Below are 25,503 nucleotides of genomic sequence, written 5' to 3'. Positions count from 1 at the left end.
ATCACTGATGATTATTTCTATGCATTAAACTGATAATAACGACGGAAGAGGCTATTTTAAACAAAGAACGTTCTTAACATTTCGAGACTGAAGTCGTTATTGTTCAAGGATAAAGTCGTATACAATATTAGATTTGAAAGGTTGTATCAGAAGTTGTTCAGTATTTGCAGTATCTTTTCAGGGTCCTGCAGGCTACTTGTTATGACAATAGAATATTGTTATGCCTAAAGATTCCTATTCCTTTTTTGTGGAATCTGAAGTCTCCTAAAGTAGGAAGATCCTCCACCTTCCTGATTTCCGTCCAGGCGGCTGCTGCTCTGTGATAAAACTATAGATTGAAATAACGGCTTTGACCAGTTTGGATAATAGCCCTTACATTTCTTCAAAACTTATTCTGACTGTTATTACTTAAACAAGTGATGATCCGAGGAGCTTACTGTGTGGTTAAAACAAACGTCTTTTAACGTCAGATACGTCTGGCAACGTAAACACGGAAGCAGGGGTCTACCAACAGCCCATCCTATCAGAAAGAAGGCGTCAGGAAATACTGGAGCGTCATTGGGTTAAAGTTTGCCCTCCCCCTTCCCCCTTTCGTTGCTCGGATAAATAAGAACCAACATCTGCACTATCATGTGGAGACAAGTCCTGTAGCTGGTGTGAAACACATTTAGCTTACAATAGCCATCCTGCTCATTTCCTTTTTAATCTCCTTTGTAAACAGCTGCAGCATGTCTGTGGACAGCGTGTTCAGGACCCGATCTCTCGGGGTGGCCGCTGAGGGTCTTCCTGATCAGTATGCCGACGGCAAAGCAGCCAAAGTGTGGGAGCTGTACATCGGAGACACGCAGAGCAGGACGCAGGAATACAAAAGCTGGGTGGTGTCTTTGCTCAAAGAACACGGGGTGCGGAGAGTGCTGGACGTGGCGTGCGGAACTGGGTAATGTGGATCCGTGTGGGTGGGCAGACTGTGACTCAGGTTAGACTGTGCAGGCGTGGCAGCACGTCTCACCAACAACAGACAAGACAAATAGAGCTTATTTGCAGTACAGTAGCTGATCATGCAACACTTCATGTAAACACACTGTGTGGTTCATTTTAAAAAAGTGTCAAGTCGAGTATTAAAGAAACCACGGTAGCCTATCATATGCAAAATGTGGTGCACAATGCCCTACGTACAAATAAGAAAATACATAATGATTAACCCATGCAGTGCCTGTTAAGAGGCTTAACTATTAATGTGAATCTCTCAACTGTTTTGAAAATATCTTGGACTTGATGGAGCAATAACTAAATAAAAGATGCATTAATCAGTTCATTTCACGTTGTCCCATAGACCTTCTGAAATTGCCCTAATATTTATCAGGTGCTATGATAAAACATCACTACAATTAGTTGTATTTGGTAAATAATCAGGGTAATTTGAATATCCTGGAATGTCAATCTGCTGACCCTGGACAAAAACCTGGATTAGGCTGGAGTGCAGGCCTAGTGAATGGAAATGCAGAGTTGCACTGTCCTACCTCCAGCAGCAATATGAGTCCTAGAGCTTAAACCTTTTTACATTACAACTCATTTGGCTCTTTTGGGCTGGTTTTTGCTCAGGTGCATCTGACCCAGGTGTATCATAGCTAGTGGTTCAATGGTTGTAACACACTTGAGGAGGTTAATAAAATGGTTGGCGGTTGCATGTGGTTAGTTTTGACTGGTTCCCTGCACTCTGTTGACCTCTGCTGATAGTGTATCTTTGTTTAGGGAAAGCAGCAAGGACACTCACTGAACTCACACAAAAACACACCTTTTTTAATACTTTATATTATTAAATTATCCTAATCTTACACAGTAGATTCAAGAAATGACTGTTCTGTTAAAAAAAACAGTGCTAGTCTTTATCATAACCTCCCCTCATGAACAGTGCAATCCTCTTGTTGTGAAAGTAAATGTTGTTCCTGTTGGTCTGCTATGGAGGTGTAGTGAGCACATAGACTCTGACCACATTCCATAGTATGTCTCAGTAACCAGCTGAATGAGGTTTCAAATAGCCTCCCTATTTTTGGCTTTCTAAATGTGCAAGCTTTTCAGTGGTTCTGTTTCTGAGTTATTTGTTGCTTACTTGCAAGTAAACAAACTACTCCTTCAAAATAAAATTTAAAAATTCACCATGGCTAAACTTTTAAGAAAGGTGTAAATCACTTATCTTGTAATAAGACATGTTTTCATAAGAGGCTTTCTTTATGTGAACTTTAAAGCTAAGAATATCTATTTTTTCTTCTGTAGAGTTGACTCCATCATGTTGGTGGAGGAGGGTTTTAATATGGTGAGCGTGGATGCCAGCGATAAAATGCTTAAGTATGCACTAAAGTCAAGATGGGAGAGGCGAAAAGAAGCAGCCTTTGACCAGTGGGGTAAGGCATTTCCATGTGGTTAATTAACTTTCCTCTCGCGGCATTAATAAAGTACATCTTTATTTGACATCTGATAATACACTGAACTTCAACTTGTGTAGTGTTCATGACTGTGATTTCTTTTCTGTTTTCTTCTCTGCTTTCCTCTCAGTTATTGAAGAGGCCAACTGGTTGACGTTACCAGAAGATATTCAGAAACCAGGGGATGGCTTTGATGCTGTTATCTGCCTGGGCAACTCATTTGCCCACTTACCGGACTTTAAAGGTAAAGATAAAGTCTCAGACCCGATCCAACTAAAGTACATCTTTCATCTTCCTATAGTTGTACTTCTTCAAGCTAAGTCATTTAACTGAAGAGTGTTTTTATTGTAAATAATCCTCTACATGATGTTGTATTGCTCTCAGGGGACCAGAGTGACCAAAAGTTGGCCCTACAGAACATTGCTAGTATGGTCAGACCGGGTGGCATCCTGATCATCGACCACCGCAACTATGACTACATCCTGGAGACTGGCCGGGCACCACAAGGCAAAAACATCTATTATAAGGTACTCCCATATCTGAATTTGGATAGAGATAGTTTGTTAGAGGCAGTGCAAATTGACATGCAGATGAATTGTTTCACAAACAAATTCTTCTGGTTACAAATGTGAATACAGCAGCACTAGTTTTAACCTCCATCTGTGTTTACACGGAATGTGTTCAGGCACAGTATTCTCTGTAGGTTTTTTGTTTTTGTACACATGTTGTAGAACAATAAAATGTATAATTAAAGGCTTAAATAATGCACATCTGTTTTCTTATGAGATGGATGACTGTCTAGGTAGTGTATCGTTCCCTTGAGGTAAATGATTAAAGATTAAATGGACTTGAGCTTATATAGCACTTTTCTAGTCTTCCTACTACTCAAAGCACTTTTACACCGCAGGTCACACCTACACATTCATACCCTTTCACACACTGATGGTAGTGATCACTATGTAGTATCATCCATCAGAAGTAACTAATCCCATTCATACACCGCCACTGAAGAAGAGGGAGCAATTCAGGGTTAAGTGTCTTGCCCAAAGGACACATCGGACATGTTGCCCAGCTGGGGATTGAACCCTTGACCTTCCAGTTGAGAGACGATGACTCTACCAACTGAGCCACAGCCATTACACAACTAATGACAACAACTGCCTTTTCCATTTTAGTTTCCAAATGTTGTATGAGTGTCAGCCGCCTGCTTAGTACTCTTAAGTTCTTGGCAATACAGAGTTGCCTCTCATATATTTTTGTGAAGGTTAAATCATTTCAGTGTATGATGTCTCAGACAATAAATACAGAAGGAAATATTCATTCAATGGACTTGCCTTGAGCTAAATCCTACGTTCCTCATGTTCCCCTACACACAGAGCCTGCTCAATAAGAAGTGAGAGCTATCCTTGTTTACCACTGTCACTGCATGTGTGTGTGTGTGTTTCAGAGTGATCTAACTCAGGACATCTCCACCTCTGTGCTGTGGGTCAACAATAAGCCCCATATGATCACTCTGGATTACACCATCCATGTTCCAAAGGCCGTGCTCCACAATCTTCCTGAAGTCAGGTAAAGTCAACAGCAGTATAGGATAACACTTTTCATGGTCTCCTTTTATGATATGACTGTTCAACATGAAATAACAAATATAACACCCTCTCCTACTTGCCGGTCATTTTAGAATTTGATGGCTTGATTGAATGATGGATTTATCATTTTTTTATGTAATTAACAACAAATCATAACACAGGTTATTTCATGGCCCGTTCCGTAAGCAGGTTTAGTGCAAACACAGTCTGTTAACCCTGAATTGAGGGAATCTCTGGGCTTTCCGTTTCAGAAAGGGAGGTCACTCAAACCTGAGAAAGAGGGGTAACTCTAGCTCTGAGTCAGTTAATGGTAACAGAGTCTGTGAACCTAACTTGGGGCCTGTACTACGACTTGAGTTCAACATACCCAGGGTACCTTTGGGTTATCTGGATACACTAACCCTCACATAAGAGACCCTGATTAACAGTCATATGAAGCTGGTTATCAACCTGATAAGTTACCCCCGAGTTTCCAAGAGCGCGTTCACATAAAAGGGGCGGAGTTAGCTTCATCTAACCTATCACAATCATAACTGTGTCTGCCATCAGCAGATCGTCATATCCAGTGGTGTAATGGTGCCAAAAGTAGTATGTACACTATTTTTTACCCACAATGTTTTTATTTAATAGTCCCGTCCAGCAGAGGATCAACAGCCTCTGTTATGAACATATTTAGTTAGTGCATATGAGAGACAGAGTAAGGAGGGTCATCCCTTCACCATCCTAAGAAAAAATGCAGCATACTGAATATTGTCAATCAGTCAATGGTGTAAATCAGAGGAGATTTAGAAGTCTCCCTATGGAGACTGAACAATAAGTAGGTATAGTCTGTATACCCTGCACTACACCACTGATCATATCTAACTCTGAACAAATTATTAAGAATATAAAGATGTTTCAAACAAACAGACTCCCAGAGACTGAAGTTACAGACGGACAACTTCCTATTAATGTGCAAACTACGGCTTATTATATTTTTCCTGTCGTTAGTTCACCTTGAAAAAGACGATAATAACTCCTGTTTCTTCTCTTAACTGGATGTGTTGCTCCCACTCTTTCATGTGGCGAGTATAACAGTTTGAGAAGTTATATTTCAGCTCTGATGATAACAGACAGAGCGGCATGGAGACATTAAACATTAATATAAAGATATAATTCAAAGACATCAGAAGATATTTGTCATTTAACATCATAAAAACACAACTCAAAGGCTCCGCTGCTTTTTTTAGTCTCTGTTGAAGGATGAAGGATGATATCAGTTCAAAATAATCATTCACTTTACCGACTATAATGTAAAATCATAGGGGACACATGAAGTCCTCCCCCCTCTCCATCAGCTCCGGAGAAGGTTATGTGTGCAGTATTAGTTACCGTGGCGATATACTCGGGTAAGAAGTGAAAGATCTTCGTAGGATTGAAAACCCAGGGTTAACCCTGAAGTGACCTCACTACCCTCAAATCCTGGTTCATAGTACAGGCCCCAGGTCAGGAGCAGGTTCTCTCCGTCTCCTCCCTCTTTCAGATCCAGAAACAACATTTCATTTCCTCCTTCTTTTATGAAGTCACGTGTGATACAGATGAGAGGACGTGTGAAAGCAGCATGAAGTTAGGCTGTAGGCCGCACATTAAACAAAGTCAACTTCATTCAGTGTCTATGTCAAATGGAAATACCACCATGAGCCTCGTTTGTTCTTGTATTTATTTTGAGCTGCTGGATCGTATCTTAATGAAGATACATTTCAGGTTAAACACCATTCCACCAGTTTTGACTCGCGTATAAAAATTCTGATTAAAGATAATAGAATAGACTACACGAGCAGGGCTACGTCTTATCCCTCTCCTCTCTCCTTTGCCGCTGCAGCAGTGTTACTTCTTAGAGCCTGTTCATATTCTCCGTATGTCTGCATGAAGGTGAAGCCTAGTTATATTTAGAGAGGGATAAAGTGGGAGGATCTTTTTTTGTCACCTGTTGCCATGGTGAATCATAGTATCGGGGCTCCATTCATGTTTTCTATTATCATCGTGGTGCACACACTGAACACCGAGTGGACCTACTCAGAGTTAATTTAACTTAAATCTGCTGATCTGGAACCAAAAACTCAGAGTTTCCCACCTGAGAGTAAATCAGCTCAGAGCTCAGAGTTAGACTGAGAGTTTGTTGAACCTTCTTTCTGAAACAGGCCCCAGGTCTAGACTGTGTTCTTCGTTTATTATTTATAGAGATCCAACACCAATCCACTAATAGGAAAGCACTTGGCAACCAAGATGAGGAAAATATTTTTTTTGGAAGAAATCTTTGTTTAAAAATAGACTTAATTATAGATGGTCATTACAATTTATGATATAGAGGGGGCCATTGCCACTTTTGTCAGTACGAGTGCTGCAGTTGTTTGAAACAGCTGAAGGGTCTGTAGAGACCCAGTATGATAATCGTCTAAAGCAATAATCAATTAAAAAAATGGTTCAACAGAACTACCTGTTGTTGTGTGTTTGGAGGAATTCTAATGTGTGCATCCTTCGTTTGTCTTCCACAGTAAATTCCGTCTGTCCTATTATCCTCATTGCCTGGAAAGCTTCAAAAGTTTGCTGAAAGAGGCCTTCCACAGCAAAATGGAGCACAGTGTCTACGGGGATTTTAAGACATATGTCCCTGAGCAGACCCAGGCCCCGTGCTACTTCATCCATGTCTGTAAGAAGACAGCTTGAGCACCAAATTCACCAACACACAGCTAGACCAATAAAAAGCTCTCAGGGTCTCATCATGCTTCTACAGTTCCCCAGTCTTTGTAAAATGGTTTTCAAATAAAGTGTTTTAGAATGTACCCCACAGGTTGCTTGTAAAAAAAAAAAGAAAAGAAAAGAAGCAATAATCTTTTTCAGGATGCCAGAAAATCAAATTTTGATCAAATGTATCTTTTTTAATACTTTACCTTTAGTGAGGATAAATATTAAAGCCCTTTAAAACATCCTGATAGCTGTGCCAGTTGATAGCTGGCTTTATGAAAATACAAGGATTGTTTTTCAATTCCTTTTTTTTTGATAGCGCAGTAAAAATTCATAAAATGAGCTTAATGTTCCATAATGTTTGAAGGTGCTGTGTGCGTAAATGAAGCCATTTTGGTCCCATATAAAGAAATGAGCAGACACTCAAAAGAGAGATGTAATACAACAGAAAACCTAGTTTGAAAAATATAAAGCGAATGTATTGGACCATAGTTTCTCTCATAACTTGTATCTTCTAAATGTGCTGTATGTTTCCTGCTCTCTATTCTCTCTCTGCTCTTCTGAACTTACACTTCCAACTTGACAAAGTGCGTTAGTGATATTACCCATGATGGCATACTTAGATGGATTGCCAGTTTATTCTTAGACAATTGTATTTTTAAGTTTACCACACAAGTCTTAAAAACATAGATAAAGCATCTATGGTAGTTTGTTCAGATAATACTTACAAGAACCAGCTCACTAACGTTACAGGTTGTCACGCCTGAATCCGCCTCGGAGTTGTTTACCTCAACAAATATTTCAGTTTTAGAGCTCAATAACCTCTGACCTCTCTTAAGCCAAAAAAGAAGAAAACACGTGTTGAGCTTCCTCTTAAGGCGTCTTCTAATAGTTGAGTTTCATTTTCACATTTTCCTTTTATTATTTTCATTTAAGTTGTTTTTTTTTTCTTGGGTATTGTGTTGTGTGCTGCGATGAAGACACACAATTCTTCATTTGAGCCACAAACTGCCTGTACATGTTCTGGGAGCTACCACCAAGGGACCTGTTACAGGCAGATGGTCCTTTAATGCTGCCTCCTCCTGCAGGATCTACCTGAGAGATTAACCAAAGAGTAGTAAAGGAAATGTTCAAACAATGAGAGAGGTACATTACACATAATAACTTTGACGGTGTTATCCAGTTCCACATGTTGTGCTCAGATACCAAATTAGAAGTTTTTTTCCATCTGAATGAAAGAGAAAATTAAGTTTCATGCTTTGTATTGAAATTATGTTAAATTGAATTGTCCCTATTAAAATAAAAAAATTCAAATTCAAATACTTTTAGGACCCTTCCTGTTTGCCTTAACTTGAATTTGTCTAGCTTTCAAATGCTGCAGACAATAAACTGTGGGAGTGGGTTTGAGATTTGAAACAATTTCAGAACAGATTTGTAATGTTGCAAATTCAAATAAAATTGGACATGGGAAAATGTTGATCATTTGCATGAAGCCTATAAAAATACAGTGGTCTGTTTTTGTTGTACATTTTTGCTTACAATTGACAGAGAAAAAGTGTTTTTTTTTATAGGCCTTCATTTTTAAATGATTTGGTTTTAACACTTCTATGTAGAATTACTTGTTTGTAATTTGTTGTATGTCATATTAATTAGAGTTGCCTGGCTGTAGGTGTCTGCACCAGATCCTAAGATTTTGATTCCTCGGTTCATTTTGATGCATAACCTTCAGTTCAATCAGGAGAGACAAGCGAATGAAGAAATTGTTATCTATTTATAAAATAGTGTAAAATCATGATTTGGCTTCACTGTTCTAACATTTTGGACCTTTAGTTTATACATCTATATACAGTCTATGGTATTTATGTTTTATTGATGTTGCCCAAGTCATTGATAGTCATCTGTTCTCTAAAAGTGATGAAAGTGAGAAGATAACACACATGACATTAAGAGGGTAATTATAAAGACACAAAAATATTACACATAGTAGAAGGATTTGATCTAAATCTGTTTAATGCGGAAACATTATTTTGTACTGATGATTGGAGAAAATGATTTTGATGTGATGGTCCAAACTTTTAGAACAGCCCCATTCTTTCAGTGTTATTGAAAATGATCGAAGGTAAGAGGTAAACTTACCAGAGGTTAAAGAAAACGTTTAGGTCACAAAACATGTCGAGATTATACAACTGTCAGAGTTCTCCAAAATGTTTTTTTCTGCAGAAATTTAAGTAAATATATATATTATGCAATATTCCCTTTAATCCATAAATGATTGACTCACTCTAATGTAATAAAAACATTATACTATTAGGAGGCCTGCTCTATGATGTAATAACTGAGGTGATAGAAGCAGCTGGTACTGAGTCAGAGCAGATAATCCAGTGAGGAGCAGGCATAGGGTAAAGCAGAAACAGAGAGAACACAGATGAGTTTGACGACACGTCATTTTCACATTTGGATGGGGTCTGGATGTTCACATAGGATTACCACAAGGTTGGTATAGGTACAAGTCAAGCACGAGGGCTGCACAATGATAATAATAATAATAATATAATTATGTAATGTCTTTTTTTTTTACAACTGCAAAAACTAGCCAACAACTCAAAGGTCTATCTTAAAGGTGTAAATTCACAAGTTTCTGCAAAGTGGAACAAAAACCTAGTGCAAAAAAAATATTTTTTGACAATGAATAAATATATTAAACAACGGTTCAGTACACAGGAGAATAAAAAAAAAAGAATAAGCCTTCCCTTGTACCAACAAGTCAATCTCTGTGTTGCAGGTAGTGTGATTTCAAACACTAATGTTGTAGCTATTGTTCTTTAATTCAGATTTTCCAAATAAATAGAAGCAGTGAAGTGAGTAATACTTACCTGGTTGAATGGGTGATGGTGAAGTGAAAGGATTTTATTTACCGTCACAGAACAGAGTTGAATGTATAATTCAAAACATGCTAGTCCAAAACCTTAAAGTAAAAGTGCACAAGGCAAATATAAATAAAATCACAACTAGTGTGGGCCATTTGAGTGCAAAGAAAAAACAACCACACGCAGCCATGTTTTAAAAGTTATTTTTAAACAACATTATCACATGTAAATCTTATCTATCATAAACCATTCTTATAAATCAACATCAGCTGGAAATACAGAATCAAAGTAGATTTACAGAATTAAGACACTGTGACACGAGTCGGCTGAGTAAAGAACAGTAAGGCACATTTGCCCTCCATGAAAAAGGTAGTTTCAACATTCAAAGAATAAATCGCACCCATTTACAGCTATAGTTGCTATGGCATTGACAACTAAACATTTCAAAAGCCTTAGAAGTATAACATGGTGGAATCTAAATACAGATTAAAACAAAGTGCTGGGGGTTATTGAACATGAACCAGTTTTTTTTATATGTAATGTGCTTCATGAAGTTACTTGATTTTAAAGTAAAATTACTTGACTTAATCTTATATTGACTTATTAAGTTACTTGTAATATAGCCTTATTTCTGTAGCATGACCTGTTTTTCTATAATCAGAAAAACAAGTGACGCATGTATCACATAAATAACTGAGTTCATCTCTTCACTAGGTCGTCATGACAATGGAGCAGCCATCAGAAGCACACTTTAATGAGCTCATCATGTTCCATTCACTATTTTCAATCAGCAACATCTTTCTTTTTTCCTGCAGGTTGTGGAATGGTGAGAATAAGAATTTAATTATTAAAATAAAATCTATTTATTCAGGTTGATCTCAAGACACATGATTTTCAAAGGTGTATTCTTTTTATTTTTACCATGCTCAGCTTTATGAGAAGTTCCCCCATGTATCATGGATCCATTGTCAAGGTATTAAGAATGTTGTTTTTCACAATTGTGCTGTAAAGGCTGTGCTTTTGTTACACACCAATTTAAAAGCATCTTTCTGAGATAGCTGACCCAGTCTCCAGCACACCCTTCTCTTATTTTCAATAAGGGGAGGTAAAGAGGACTGCAGCTACTTTTACAAGACATAAATGTGCTAGTTTATTTCCATAAAACAAAAAAACAAACAAAACAAAATGTAAACAGTAGTTGCAAGCAATCCATAAATTACAAATTATAGGATTCACTATTTAACATACATTTTTACCAATACAGATACAAAACAATAAAAATGATAAGAAAAGAAAACAATATGTCAAAACAATCAAATAGATAAGGATAAGGATTGGCACATGCAACAAGAAATTCAAATCACCGCTCATTCTCACTCCACACACACACATTCACTTTGTAAACAGAGCTATGTTTCACCACAACCACAGGCACTGTGAAGATGTATATTCTTCTATGAATAAAATGAAATGTGAAAGTGGCCACAGATAACAATACAATCCATTCTCCTCTCAACAACCTTCCAGTTTGTCTTTCATGAAAACATCTGAATTCCATTATTTTAGCCTGATTGGTGCTGCACAACATCCTGTCTCAATCAGAGGTGTGTTTTAGAAATATTATGGATGCAGGTCTGTCTTTTTGAACCAGGTCACTTATCAATGAAGTGAAATTAAAAGGCTTCTGTACGTTCAGCTATATCACTTAAAAGCACCAGAGTATAGGCAGAAGTCAGTAAAAAGGTATTTTTTTCTTTTAACATTTTTGCTTTACTGCTGTGGTGTGTCGCAAGAAAATTATTATCAAGAGATACTGAAGTTTCTATGAAATGCAATTTAGTAGAGGATGGACATCATGTAAGCTCCATCACACCACCTTTACAACCACAAACTTTAATATAAAGCATATCTCAGTAAGTCAGTCATGTGACATTCCAGTGTTATTTGACCTCTAAAATCCTGAACTGGGGCCGGTATCACAAAACCTTCTTAAGAAAAGAAACTTCTTAAGTAATGATTTCTTCTTAACTTCAGTCTTAAGACAAAAGTTCAGAATATTCATATTCTTGAAAAAAGTTTGTATTTATTACTTAACTTTCTTCTTATGTTTCTTCCTAAGAAAAACTTCAGAATAAAGATTCTTGAAAACAAAGTTCCTTAAATTTCTTCCTAATTTTCTTCTTCATTTTAAGATCACACTACACTTGTCCTAAAATTGTTAGAGTGGAAAGGTAAGCCTCTAAATGATTAAATTAAATTTTGTTTTTCAGTTTTACAAAATGTGTCTTTACATTAATCATTAATGTTAGCTTGTTGTTTTTGGTTTAAGTCTCATGTCTCTGGTACTCCTGAAAATAAGCTAGCACATTTGACAGTTCATTTTAATCTAATTTTACTTTACCCAAAGCAACTAACTAATGTTTACTCAGTTATTTATTTAAGTAAATCATAAATATGGTTGTCAATAAAAAAATGACCCAACTGTTTTCCACAGCAATAATGTTGACAAACGTTCTCATTATAATGTATTGAAATAACATTTCAGTCCTTTAGTCAATGATGTTACACCCCATGTATAGGAATAGGCATATGCCTGTTATATATATATAAATATATATATGCCTGTCCTACAGCATCTGAGAAGTTCAATCAGGAATTATACTTCAGAACATTCTTAAGAACTTCCTAACTTTTTTATTAAGAAAATGTTTGTGAATCTGGCCCCTTCACTCTAATGTCATATTCTAGACTATAGTGTCAAAAATGATGAAAGTTGATTTCTTTTCATAAACTGAGTGTTGGTATGCTTTGGCAATGCAGACTAAAGTGAGTTCATCATAATTTGGTCCTATATCCAACAAACCTATCCAACATAAAAAAGTTATAAAAGCTTCAAACATCCCTTCATTGTTGAATGGAACTGATCATTTATATGAATTGGCATACATATTTTGATCTGGTAAAGTCAACTTATACAAACTGCAACATGGCAATAAACCCTATCTATACATTTTGATTTGACTTGTTTAATAAATTTATTCCCTGCAAGAAGGTATTTGCATATTTTTGTTTCTAGCCCCAAATACAGAAATCATTTGGACCAATACATAATAAGTTGGGTGCATGAGCAGTGATGGTAAAAAAAAGTTACTATAAATGCTCATGAACCCAAAATAGTTGTTTAAGCCCCACCCACGTCCTACAGAAGTGATATGTGAAACATTCCCCACATTAAAACAGTGAGAAGTACATGGAGCTAAAACACACATATAGACATCTCTCATGTGACACAAGCTGTCATAACCTTATTCTACATGTGGGACAAATAGATTTTTAAGACCTTTAACAACTGGTTGCAGTGAATGACAGAGAAGAAAATATCTATGTATACGCTCATTCTTTTCCTAGATCTAGATTCTAAAAGAAAACTTCCCTTAAACCTAAAGTTAAGTCTAAAATGTATTGCAAACAGGCAGAAAAGTAGAAGAGGGGTCGTTTTTCAAGTTGTAATTCTTTCTGATCTGAATAAATATGTCAGCTGCTTGTGCGGAAGGTGTACTTTCTGTCATTCATTTACTCGATCCAGAACTTTTGTGGAGAATCTTGGCAGCAGTCCCAGCTCAACAAGTTTAAAAGATAAAAGTGCTCGCGATAGAAACTTGAAGATTGTGACAGGGACATCACATCGTAAGCTGAACGTCAGCTCAATATGCAATACTGATGCAATGCCAACATGTACAACTCTGACTGCAGACTTACTGTAGTTCTGGGTGTCCTTTTATTGACACCCTGGACATGTGTCTCCTTCCTCCATCTATTGCTCTGAGTAGTTATCCTATACATATCATTCTCTTTGTTTTCTTTTGCTAGGACTTCAACAAGCTGTGCCAGCGACAAACCTGCTGTCCTTTAGATTCCTTCATCTGAGTCCAGTGGGCTAGCTCCTCCTCTCCGGAGCTGTTGAGTCCGAGCGAAATCCAGCCAATCATTTCCTTGCGCTTCATGCTGCGCTTGTTGTAGACAGAAAAGATGAGTGTGACGTCAGAAAGCTGGAAAAGAGCCACCTGGAAGATGAATGTCTCTTTGTAAGTCGGGTTGGGCTGACCCCGACAGATGGAGGTCTTACACTTGGACATCTCATGGCCCATGGAGTTCAGCAGGGTCAGTTTAACAAACGTATCTAAGAAACATGCAAAGTAGACAATTAGATCTTTGGTTTTTTTTGTAGACAGGAGACTGATTTTTAGTAATGGAGCATTTGTGCAAAGTCCTTGTTTCTTTCTTTCTGTATTATCTTTGAAATAAGCATTACTACCGGCTGTACACACATTTTCCCCACAGCCTATTTCTTCTTCTGAAGTTGATGTACAAGGTAAATAAACTGTATTAAGAAGGGTGTGCTTAAAGTGCTCCTGATAAAAGAGAGCAATAATCCAAGGGTTGCAAGGTTTCATAAGTCTTGCTGCTATGTATCCACTAAAGGTCTAAAATAGAGTATGGGATGGAGAGAAGCAGTTAGACCTACTTCTGCATGGGCATTGAGGATAAGGTTCTTCTTTTAAAACAGTTAATATATCATCATGAAAGCACTGCAGGAGCCATTCTTTTCTCTGACTTTAAGGAACTTTCAATCATAGAAATGTTCAAAATGCCCTTTGTTAAAAAAATGTTGTATATTTAAGAGAGATGCAAATTAAAGAATGAAAACACAATACATGACTAGTGAATCACATTTATGCTTCACAGCAAAGGTATTCACTTTTTACATGTAGAACATAAATATACAGTATATGTTCCTCAGGAATATTTCATATTGGCTGTGTTGATTCACAAAAGACAAGCGAAAGCACTGTCTTCATCCATCAATTTGGTATTCACAAGTAAATGAGGCAAGTGTTTCATCCCACATCTACCAACACACTCGATAATAATGCAGATGATATTCCTGTTTAACAAAAGAGTATAAGGAATTAAATGAGAATTCTTACATAATGTCAGGCGCTGGATGCCTTCCTTGGCATCTTAAACCACACGTGTTCTCACCAAAAGACTTACCGGTATTCATAATCAACCAGTATGTGTGCTCAGGATTTAAGTTGATAAGGCAAATCTGATTTTGACAACCTCAGAGCGGCCCCCACTAAAGACCTTTGGCACCCTCCCTAGGGCGGCCTAGGAATCAAAGGGCTTCAAGAATAGAAGAACCACAGCAGTAACCATTGTAGTAACTTCAAGATAATTGTGTTGTAATCATAGAAGCCTGACATTGTTTTATGTACGCAAGAACCAAAAATAAAATAAAAATACACCTACAGCATGCTGATTTGTACTGTTTAACATTTTAAAATAACATTCTGTGCAACATTGACTGATGGTGTAATCAGCCATTAATCAGACCAATCTGTGCAAGCCAGGCATCACTGACATTAAACACAACACAGGTTTCAGAGAGTGGCTACTGGGCTGCATGCAAAAAAGAAATATTGTGTACACACACATTAGGGTAGCAGAATTTACAACAAGCAACTATCTTCATGGATTGAATTTCAGTTTGTCTGAAAAAGTAACTACGGAAAACGCAAGCGTGAGTTAATTGCTATGTTTTTTATCACTTATTTTTACAAGAAATTTGGAAAACCAATCAAAACAATGCTTTTTGCAATGGGTTAGGGGAGAAGATGGGTACTACTGTCATAGCTGTTGGCTATATATGAAGCTGAAGCCAGGAGACTGTTAGTATAAAATCTGAAAGAAGGGGAGAAATAGCTTTATTAATCATGCAGAACTGAAGTGTAAAAATGTCAAGCTGCATTTAACAAGGGTTATGTTCACACTGTATTGTTGCTGTTTGCCCCAGCAGCCAGGTCATTAGCAGAGATTTAATCTATTAATATTGTTCCCTATATAGGCAGAACAGCGGTTCTCACCTGTTTCCAGTCTTCTCAAGACCACTTTCCTCACATAACACTCAGTGACTCTTAGCAATAGCTAGTATTCTCCTTATTGCTTTGGTTGCCACATCTTTTTCCTATTAATTATTAATCATTATTTTCAAATGTTACTTGAGAACGAGTCACAGATCCTAATAACTCAGATCAAATAGATCAAGTAGATCAAATAGTTATAAAAGATACAAACATAAATCACAAATGTTCAAGCAATGGAACATGCTTGAACATTTACTATATCCATGGAGATAGTCTAAAAATACAAATGATATAACAGTTGATCACACATTTCTATATGTCAGAGACAGAGACTCACCTCTGATAATATAAACCTGTCCACCTATCAAGTGTTTTAGACAACAGAAAAGCCCATCTGACAACAGGGGTTGGACAGCAGTAAGAAAAAACAATGGATCAAGATGTTGAGAATGTTTAAGGGTGAGATCATTGTATGTGCAGACAGAACAGAAGATGCAGGATCAGGAGGTCGAAAGAAGCAGCACAAAGTTCAACAAGAATCCCTTTTTGTTTGAACTTGCTTAGTTGATCCCTTCAAAGTGACTGAGGAGGCTGACCAGGAGATAAAGGGAGCAAGCCAGGGATCAAAGAAAGGGGAAATGACTGGCAGGAACTGCAGTTGTGATAGATGAGAGTATCTCGTTTATCTTCATCTGCAACTGAGTCAGAGATACACTAGACAGTTTGTACCCTCTCAGGAATAAAAAACTAAATGACTTCATATTTAAAGTCATGTCTTTCACGTCAATATTAATCCTACTTATCTTTAATAAGACAGTCTTTTTGTTCTTAACTCCCATTTACAATTACTATTAATTACTTGGAAGTGTAGGTCTGTGTAAGTAGAAGTAGCGCCATGGGTCTGTATGGCTTACTAATGTGTTGAAGAAGGAAAATCTACATATTTAGAAGTTTGTTCTAAAAGAACATTATTGGTTGCTGTTGAAGCTACTAAAGTGACTTATGATCACAAGATATATTTAAGGCATCAAGATCCCTATGCACAGGCTAAATGGGCCTCATTCACCAATATCTTTATAAGATTTGTTTTAATTTGTTCTTCAGTGTGAGTACAGTAATGGCTACACAGGAAGAAAAGATGCAATAAACATAATTAATGTATGTAATGTAAGACAACCCGAATTAGTATGATCATAAAAAAATTATTAAATACTGTATTAATTGTGAAACAAAACACTGTAATGTAAACCCTGTAATATTATACAACTGTAGATTTAAATTAAATGCTATAGCCTGTCAGCACTCAAATGTTCAAGTGTTCCTAATTTCTGTTCTTCCTTTAAGTCTTTATATGTGATTTTTTTGATCCAGCAGATGTCGCCCTTGAGCACCAGCATGAAACCAAAACAACTTGCGCTGCATTGTTGTGTTAGCATGCTAATGCTAGCGATCTTTATTATGCTAGTATCTTCACACTGCATGTAAATTTACCTGAAATGACGATGATCTAAAAACACAGTTAATCAGTACAGTATGTTATTCTTCTTTTCTCTAGTCCCTCAATTAAACAACTTTTATACGTGAGGGGAGGAGTCAGCCGGCCGTCCTGACAATGTAAACAAACTGAAGATAGGACTCTGAAAACTCTGAAAACATCACAGACAGTGGGACTCGGGTGTTACACCCATTGTAGACAGTCATGACTCACAGAGTTATTTTCAGAGGATATACTTGATTTATATTATATTTAAGTGTGAAAAATCACATATAAAGCCTTTAAGAACAAATCCCACATAAGAAAATATTGGTGAATCCAGACTCTTCTTAAAACGTATGTAGGTAGGATTTAAGAACAATTTGTTCTCATGAACAGTCAGTGAGTGAGGCCCAATGTCCTTCTCTCATTTGAAACAAGCTCAAAATGATTTCAACACTTCTTTTCTCCTTTGGCAAGTAACAAAGTTAAAACGCTTAAAAATACTTACTGGGTGGCTTGTTGGCAGCCAGATTTTTGAAATGGATACCTTTGATGACCTCAACAGAGAGACGTCCTGTTGTGGCATTATACAGCAGGCCAACAAGGATCTCTGGTGTGGAAATCTGACTAAATGACTGGAATGATGAGGCGCTTTCGCTGCACGTCATATCTGAAAGGCTGACCTGCGATTCACCACCCTAAAAATGTTTGAAGACAAGCAGAAAAATGTTCACTAAAACATGTCGTGGTCATTATTGTTTTGTGAAATATCTATATAACTGTTTTATAATTGTATTATCCCTTACTATTTTATAACACTTTCAATATCATTTGTAAAAGCAGTTTTCTAAATGCATTATAACACAGGTGGAAGCTGTGTGCTACACCTGTGAGCTACTAACTGTAGGTCTAGACCTTCTCCATTTGCAAAGGGTTACCATTTAAATTTCATTGGGATTTGCAATTATTTATACAATACATTTGCTTGCCAAAGAAACAAACTGGTTAGGGGGTGGGCCTTTAGCTATTTTCATTAAATTTTTGATGAACTGACAAGTTCTTTTTTCCGTGCATCAGTTAATGTCAAAATGTAAAGTTCCTTATTTATTTAAAAATAAAAGCAGGTTTGTATTCAAAAAGGTAGTTACGTACCACTCGTTTAAGACAATAAAAGCCTAACAAAAATATTTTGAAATGCAAATTCATGGAATTTCAAACATGTGATTAACAACTGAAAGACATATCCGCTTTAGAGTTTTTTTGAATGGGGTGTTGATGTTAACCTTCATTTTTTTTTTGTTTTAGTAGCCAAGAATGCATTATGATAAGACTAGTTAAGTTTGATTTCAGTCTGTGTTTTTCACAGCACTTGTGTACCCTGTATCTGATCTAAGGTGTACTACATCACACACAACATGCGCAGGAACACCAAACCGGAGTTTGGATAAAAACATATTGCAAAAGAAGGGGGCTGTCTGATGTCAAGGTAGCGCAGTGAAATCTATGGTTTGTTTTACAAGTATGATTTTTTTAAGTGACTTAAATGTGTGTTTCTCGTGAACCTCTTGCTCAGTGGTACATACTGTAGCGTGGCTACTCTTATAGTACTCTGCTCGGCTCCTCCAAACCAGGGCAGTGTTGACTGTAGAATCTTGGCTTTCTAAAGAACCCTTATTCAATCCCACTATAAAAAGCCTGAAGTGACCCTTTGAGCTAATGTTAACTAAAAAGTTGGTAAGAATTACTGTCTTTAGGGTTGTGTCAAAAAAGATTTTCCCCTCCACCTTATTGAAACCCAAACTTACACCAAACCCCATCAAACAAGTCATTCTCTGCAATGCTTAACTCCAACACCCTGTAGTAATACCATTCATCAACATAATAATAGTTCTGGAAGATTACAGTATAGTTGTATCTCTGGGTGGAAAAGCCTGTTTCCCAACAGCTCTTTAGCCAAAACCAATCTAAAAGAATCCTTGATGTATTTAGGTGGGCTTTTTTGTAGTTTGAGATTTGCCCCAACTCAAAGGCTGCTTTGCTTTTTGGAATTTAGATCTAATTTCAATTTTTTTAAATGACATTTTTATTGTTGGAAAAGGGAAAAAAAAACATAATTTCCTTTCTATATTCATTATAGAAATGACAATAACCACAAAACAAAGAGCAGAAGTGGGTTAGTAAAAACAGGACATTTATGTTATATGCTGTATAAATGTTATTCTGCAGATCAATCAATCAATCATTATTTTGTATAGCTCTATTCATAACAAATGTTATCTGGATATCTTTTCAAAAAGCAGGTCAATTATCTTACTGTTAGTTATTTAATATTACATAAGATACATCCTAACAATTAAAGACAATCAGTCAATGTACTGTAGAAGAACATATAGTTAGGTATTTCAAAAGGGCTTGAAAGCCAATATCTGCTAAATACTTACCAGAAGAGCACAGCATGGGTCCAATATGACAGGCACGGACATTCTACCCTGAAGGTTGAGCTTGGTGAGGTAAAAGACCTTTTCCCCGAGCACCTTCTCTTTTTTCATCCGCTGCAAACTATAGAGACGAAATCGGATGGCATAATTGCTAATCATCTCTGACTCCACATGGCTAAATCTGAAGGTCTCTGTGAAGATTGGACACGGGCCTCTCTGGATTCCTGTCCATGCCCTCTGCTTCTTGGTGGGCAGCAGCACTAGATGGACCTTCCAAGAGATGTTTCCAGTGTGTTTAAGGGAAGGAAGGTCTGATACTGCCATGATTGTGACTGCTAGCTGCTGCTCCTCACATTCATATTCAAACACAACATCCAGAGTGCCATATTTTGCATGTGGATCTAGATCATAAGCTTTGGGTAGCTGAGCGGCTGATCCACGGGCTGACAAGTCCTAAAGAAACCAAGGAGATGTTCAATGTTTATTATACACCAAAATATGCATCTCCAGCCATATCTTTTATTACTACTCTGTAGTTACCTCTGGGCTGAGGACAGCTGTACTGTCACTTGGTACATCCTCCTCATAGCCCTTGTTGAGGTAACTCTCAGTCTCATGGCATTCGCTGCCTTCACTTGGGCATTTGCCAAAGGACAAGTGGGGACTTCCGCTGGTGTAGGATAGATAACACTTAGCGTCTCCCAGGTCCGACAGTGTACAGGACATCCTCGGAGAGCCATTCTCATCCTGATAAGGAGGTGGCTGAAGCTCATCCAACGGGGGGGTTTGTCTCATCCTCTGAATGCAGTTGGCTGTGGTTGGTAGAGAAGTCAGAAAAGTGATCAAGAATCATGAAAAGTTCACATATTTTTGTATCATTTGGTATTTTATTATTCAAACCATGTTGCAAAAGTAAACTGTGGTTTTGCTTCTTTTCCCGCCGACAACCCTGCACTTCTGACTACAATGTTAGTCAGCTACTTCTGGTAATGTGGGTGAAATTTCTTGTTGAAGAAAATTTTGACTTTAAAGCCTTTTGACTTTGTTGATTCATTGACTTTTACAAGTACTATTACAAGTCACGATTCACAAACCTTGTCAAATATTTCCAAGATTTGTTTGTACATACAAACTAATTCCTATAGTTACTACATGAAGTATCTTATTGACAGAGCTGTCTTCATTTCTTGAGATGGCTTGGTTCAGATGGGTTCCTCTCTCCCTGTCAGATGCTGAGAAACTCGTCCACGCCTTTGTCTCCTCCAGGCTGGACTACTGCAACACACACCTCATCAGGATCCCTAACAAGAGCCTCCAGAAGCTCCAACATGTTCAGAACAGTGCTGCTAGGATCCTGATGAGAGTGTGTAAATATGAACACATCACACCCATCCTTCAGACTCTACACTGGCTCCCCATCTCATACAAACTCACCCTTCTAACTTACCAGTGCACCCATGGAAATGTCCCCCCTACCTCAAAGAAATCCTCACCCCACAATCCTCCACACTAAGCCTCCGCTCTGGAAACACCAACCTCCTCCATCCCCCCAGGACTAAACTCCACACCATGGGAGACCAGGCCTTCTGCTCCCAGTCTGTGGAACGCTCTCCCCGACCAGCTAAGGGCGCCACAGTCTGCGGACGCTTTTAAAAGGGCTCTAAATCCCTTTTTAACAGAGCCTTCTACTAGTGTTTTTAGTATACATAGATGCCTTTCTTGTTTTTAAACCCATGATTTATTCTTTTATTGATTATTATTATTTTTAATCTCTTAACATTTTTTTCCAAAAATATAAAGTCAATACAAATGGGATGTATTATTATTATTCCTTTAACATCTGCAGAACGTTTTTGTGCACCCTATATCAAACCGTAGATAAATTTGCACACACACACGAACACATCAATTACAATAACATACATAGCAGGTAAAAAACAAAAGAAACAACAATATCACAATGATAAGTGTCCCTTCCTTCTTACAAAGTACCCACATTTTTATACAGAGCATCAACTGCGCTGTAGTGTCTTTTATTTGGTTATAGAATTGGTCACAGGGCGATAGATAAGATTCAAATGTTTCAGATGATCTCCTCAAGTTGTACTTCATTTTCTCCAGATTTAAGAACATCATGAGGTCCTTGAACCAGTGCCATGCTTTGGGGGGAAATGGTGACTTCCGTTCCAATAATATTCTTCTACGAACTAAAAGAGATGCAATGGTAATACAGTCCTTTATTTTTCAACTGATTATTTGATGAACTGGTAGTACTCCTAAAATAGCCTTTTTTGGACATGGTGTCAATGACCTGTTTAAAACTGTGGCAACGTTTAAAGAAATAGTTGTCCAGTAGCCATGCAGGACCAAAACATGTGTCATGTTTGCTGTTGACATGTGGCATCAATTACAAGTATCTGAGACATGGGCGTACATTTTGGAGAGTTTAGAGTTAGTATAAAATAGGAGCGATGGACAACCTTAAGTTGTATCAGATTAAGTCTGGAACAAGACATGCTGTTATTCACACGGGATAAAATACTACACCAGTCATTGTCATGTTTACCAAGTTCCTCCTCCCAGTCTTTTTTAATAATGTCCACAGAAGTTTCTCTGAGCTGGGATATTACAGTGTAGATTTTTGAGATAAGGCCTTTCTGATTCGTGGTCATGTCCATGATTGAGTCGATTCTAGAGTTAGGAGGAGTATTTGGGTATGAGGCGTCATTGGCTTTGACAAAATTATGGACGTGGAAGTATCGAAAGAGATGGGAATGTGTTAAATTAAATGTATAACCCAGTTCACTAAAGCTACACAAGACATTGTCAGAGTAAAGGTCCTTTAGTCTGACAAGTTACTGACCTCTGACATTAAGACTACTTCTTTTAACTACTCTCAGCCTCTGGTTCATTTTAACACCATCCCATTCATATCCATGAATCCAGTATGACAAATACTAGCAGTGTACCATATACAGTATATGCCAGTAATTTGCCAAAACCTAATTGATGATTTACTTTCAGGTCACAGATGAAGTCTGAATGGCTCTTTCAGAATGCAAAATAAATACACTTCAGATAAGTTTTGTGACTGATGAGTGACAGACTCATTGTAAGAGGTCAGTGTTATCCTTTCGCTGTTCATGCTTAAATACAACAAAACTGCTTGCAATATATCATGCTACACCCCTTATGATAGTGAGTGTTGTAATAGGGAGAGAGATAATTGAAAAAAAAAAAAGAAAAGTGTTGAGGCGAGGCTGTGCAGAATATGCAGACTGTTGACTGTTTCACAACATTCCCACAGAGAGTGTGCTGAGTGGGAGCTTCACGTTGATTACCTCTCTGGATTCATTCAGTGTAATTATTGCACTGATACTGTATCTGTGGTTATTAGCAACAAAAGTGCAACTTTTCATTGTATAATGACAATGAACTAAGGCCTTGATAATGTTCTTGGAAAAACAAACCAAATATATTGAAAATAACAATATTATGAATATAAAAAATCAATAAATTAATACTAGCACAAAAATCTTAAATCAAAAGGAGATAGAAAACATACCATTGTCTGCTGAGGCTTCGCTGCTGTAGCCATCATAATCAGCAGTAACAGGGCTGTACTTGTGCCGACAATGCCAGCTGAAACCATCTATATGTTTCTCATTAGCAGCTGGCCTGGCTCCTCCTCTGTGGCCTTGAGAACGGCTTATAGCTTCTTGATACTGAGCCATTAGTTCATCCTCACTATCCGAAGATGAGCCCTGAAGATCAGCATCGTTGGCCTTGCCTGTTCAGGTTGAAGACAGTTAGGTTGGTTACTGTGCAACACACTTCAACCATTTAGGCATATGCACGGTCCTGATCCATCTGCCCAGCTGTCCTAAGAGTCAGTGAGTATGGTCTTTTACCTGCTTTTTCTAATGTTAAAAGACAAAGAGTAAGGTCTTTTACCTGCTTTTTGTTATATAACAATAAGTATGGTATTTTACCTGCTTTTTGTAACATAACAATAAGTAAGATCTTTTACCTGCTTTTTGTAACATAACAATGAGTAAGGCCTTTGACCTGCTCTTTTGTAACATAACAATGAGTAAGGTCTTTTACCTGCTTTTTGTAACATAACAATGAGTAAGGTCTTTTACCTGCTTTTTGTAATATAACAATGAGTATGGTCTTTTACCTGCTCTTTTGTAACATAACAATGAGTATGGTCTTTTACCTGCTTTTTGTAATATAACAATGAGTAAGGTCTTTTACCTGCTTTTTGTAATATAACAATGAGTATGGTCTTTTACCTGCTCTTTTGTAACATAACAATGAGTAAGGTCTTTTACCTGCTTTTTGTAATATAACAATGAGTATGGTCTTTTACCTGCTTTTTCTAATGTTAAAAGACAAAGAGTAAGGTCTTTTACCTGCTTTTTGTTATATAACAATAAGTATGGTCTTTTACCTGCTTTTTGTAACATAACAATAAGTAAGATCTTTTCCCTGCTTTTTGTAACATAACAATGAGTAAGGTCTTTTACCTGCTCTTTTGTAACATAACAATGAGTAAAATCTTTTACCTGCTTTTTGTAATATAACAATGAGTATGGTCTTTTACCTGCTTTTTCTAATGTTAAAAGACAAAGAGTAAGGTCTTTTACCTGCTCTTTTGTAACATAACAATGAGTATGGTCTTTTACCTGCTTTTTGTAACATAACAATAAGTAAGATCTTTTACCTGCTTTTTGTAACATAACAATGAGTAAGGCCTTTGACCTGCTCTTTTGTAACATAACAATGAGTATGGTCTTTTACCTGCTTTTTGTAACATAACAATGAGTAAGGTCTTTTACCTGCTTTTTGTAACATAACAATGAGTAAGAGCTTTTACCTGCTCTTTTGAAACATAACAATGAGTAAGGTCTTTCACCTGCCTTTTGTAACATAACAATGAGTAAGGTCTTTTACCTGCTTTTTGTAATATAACAATGAGTATGGTCTTTTACCTGCTCTTTTGTAACATAACAATGAGTATGGTCTTTTACCTGCTTTTTGTAATATAACAATGAGTAAGGTCTTTTACCTGCTTTTTGTAATATAACAATGAGTATGGTCTTTAACCTGCTTTTTCTAATGTTAAAAGACAAAGAGTAAGGTCTTTTACCTGCTTTTTGTAACATAACAATAAGTATGGTCTTTTACCTGCTTTTTCTAATGTTAAAAGACAAAGAGTAAGGTCTTTTACCTGCTTTTTGTAACATAACAATAAGTAAGATCTTTTCCCTGCTTTTTGTAACATAACAATAAGTAAGGTCTTTTACCTGCTGTGTTTTAAAGTGTCTCGAGATAACACTTGTTATGAGTTGACGCTATACAAATAAAAATTGATTGATTGATTGATGATAACCTTTCAGGAGTTCTACATTATTTATGTACAAGTCTAATTTACCAGTGTTTTCTAAACTGTTTGGGGTTTGAATTGCACATCTACTGTATTTGTATCCCTGCACAGGTTATGTCAATTTCTTTGTATAAGTCTATTTTTTGCACAAGTTTCATTTTGATTAATGTAGGGGCTTCTTTAAATCTTTGTTAGGTTAATATATACGTATGGGAGGGGGGACAGCGGCTGTTTAGATGTAAGAATATCATAAATGTCTTTTTAATCTGCGACTAGATGCTTTAAATTTCCCTCGGGATCAATAAAGTATCTATCTATCTATGCAAGATGAAACGAGAGTGGTGCGCATTCTGGGTTAGGGTTAGGTTCAACCCTAAGTCACGGCATATCCAGCTATATATTTAGAACGTGACACCATGGCCACCGCGTCATCTTTTACAGCCGACAGCAAGACAGCAGAATGTGATGCTGCTACACAGCAAACCTCTAATAAACAGCAACAACCATGGCTGTATCTCCTTAAGTAATTTACTTTTGAAGGCCCAGGATGGAGTGTCTACTGCGTCTGCCAAGAAGAAGGAAATAATTGCATTTCAAAATTCTACATCTAATCTGGTCCACTGCTCAAGTAAATCTGTTAACTGCAACCAGTATCATTAAAAGAAA

General features: G+C 37.1%; 2 protein-coding genes across 5 annotated transcripts in view; one reads left to right on the top strand and one right to left on the bottom strand.

Annotated features, from left to right (window-relative positions):
* Window positions 1–618: 618 nt before the first annotated feature.
* gnmt (glycine N-methyltransferase) lies at window positions 619–8,243 on the top strand. Its single transcript, XM_020644646.3, has 6 exons — window positions 619–937; window positions 2,275–2,402; window positions 2,554–2,667; window positions 2,808–2,950; window positions 3,871–3,992; window positions 6,547–8,243. Exons 1-6 carry the CDS (start codon window positions 729–731, stop codon window positions 6,716–6,718), a joined length of 888 nt encoding a protein of 295 aa, XP_020500302.1. The 5' UTR covers window positions 619–728; the 3' UTR covers window positions 6,719–8,243.
* A 1,547-nt stretch (window positions 8,244–9,790) lies between these two features.
* Window positions 9,791–25,503, bottom strand: part of syt14a (synaptotagmin XIVa) — a 38,867-nt gene continuing 23,154 nt past the window's right edge. For 2 of the 4 annotated variants that reach the window (XM_020644642.3, XM_065947706.1), the window contains 6 exons: window positions 23,011–23,235; window positions 19,986–20,257; window positions 19,449–19,898; window positions 17,516–17,705; window positions 15,868–15,924; window positions 9,791–13,783 (listed from right to left, as the gene is read on the bottom strand). In XM_020644642.3, the coding sequence (XP_020500298.1) occupies window positions 13,470–13,783; window positions 15,868–15,924; window positions 17,516–17,705; window positions 19,449–19,898; window positions 19,986–20,257; window positions 23,011–23,235 (1,508 nt within the window). In that variant the 3' untranslated portion in view covers window positions 9,791–13,469. The remainder of the gene's footprint in view (window positions 13,784–15,867; window positions 15,925–17,515; window positions 17,706–19,448; window positions 19,899–19,985; window positions 20,258–23,010; window positions 23,236–25,503) is intronic. The other 2 variants (XM_065947707.1, XM_065947708.1) reach the window with 2 other exon arrangements.

This window comes from Labrus bergylta, chromosome 18 (genome assembly GCF_963930695.1).
Source record: "Labrus bergylta chromosome 18, fLabBer1.1, whole genome shotgun sequence".
NCBI lineage: Eukaryota > Metazoa > Chordata > Actinopteri > Labriformes > Labridae > Labrus > Labrus bergylta.
Note: the sequence above shows the minus strand (reverse complement) of the source record. Positions and strands in the feature narration are given on the sequence as shown.

Coding starts and splice junctions, on each gene's coding strand:
- gnmt (XM_020644646.3), top strand. CDS start 729: ATGTCTGTGGACAGCGTGTTCAGGACCCGATCTCTCGGGGTGGCCGCT. Junction 2,668..2,807: donor CCACTTACCGGACTTTAAAG/GTAAAGATAAAG, acceptor TATTGCTCTCAG/GGGACCAGAGTGACCAAAAG. Junction 3,993..6,546: donor CACAATCTTCCTGAAGTCAG/GTAAAGTCAACA, acceptor TGTCTTCCACAG/TAAATTCCGTCTGTCCTATT.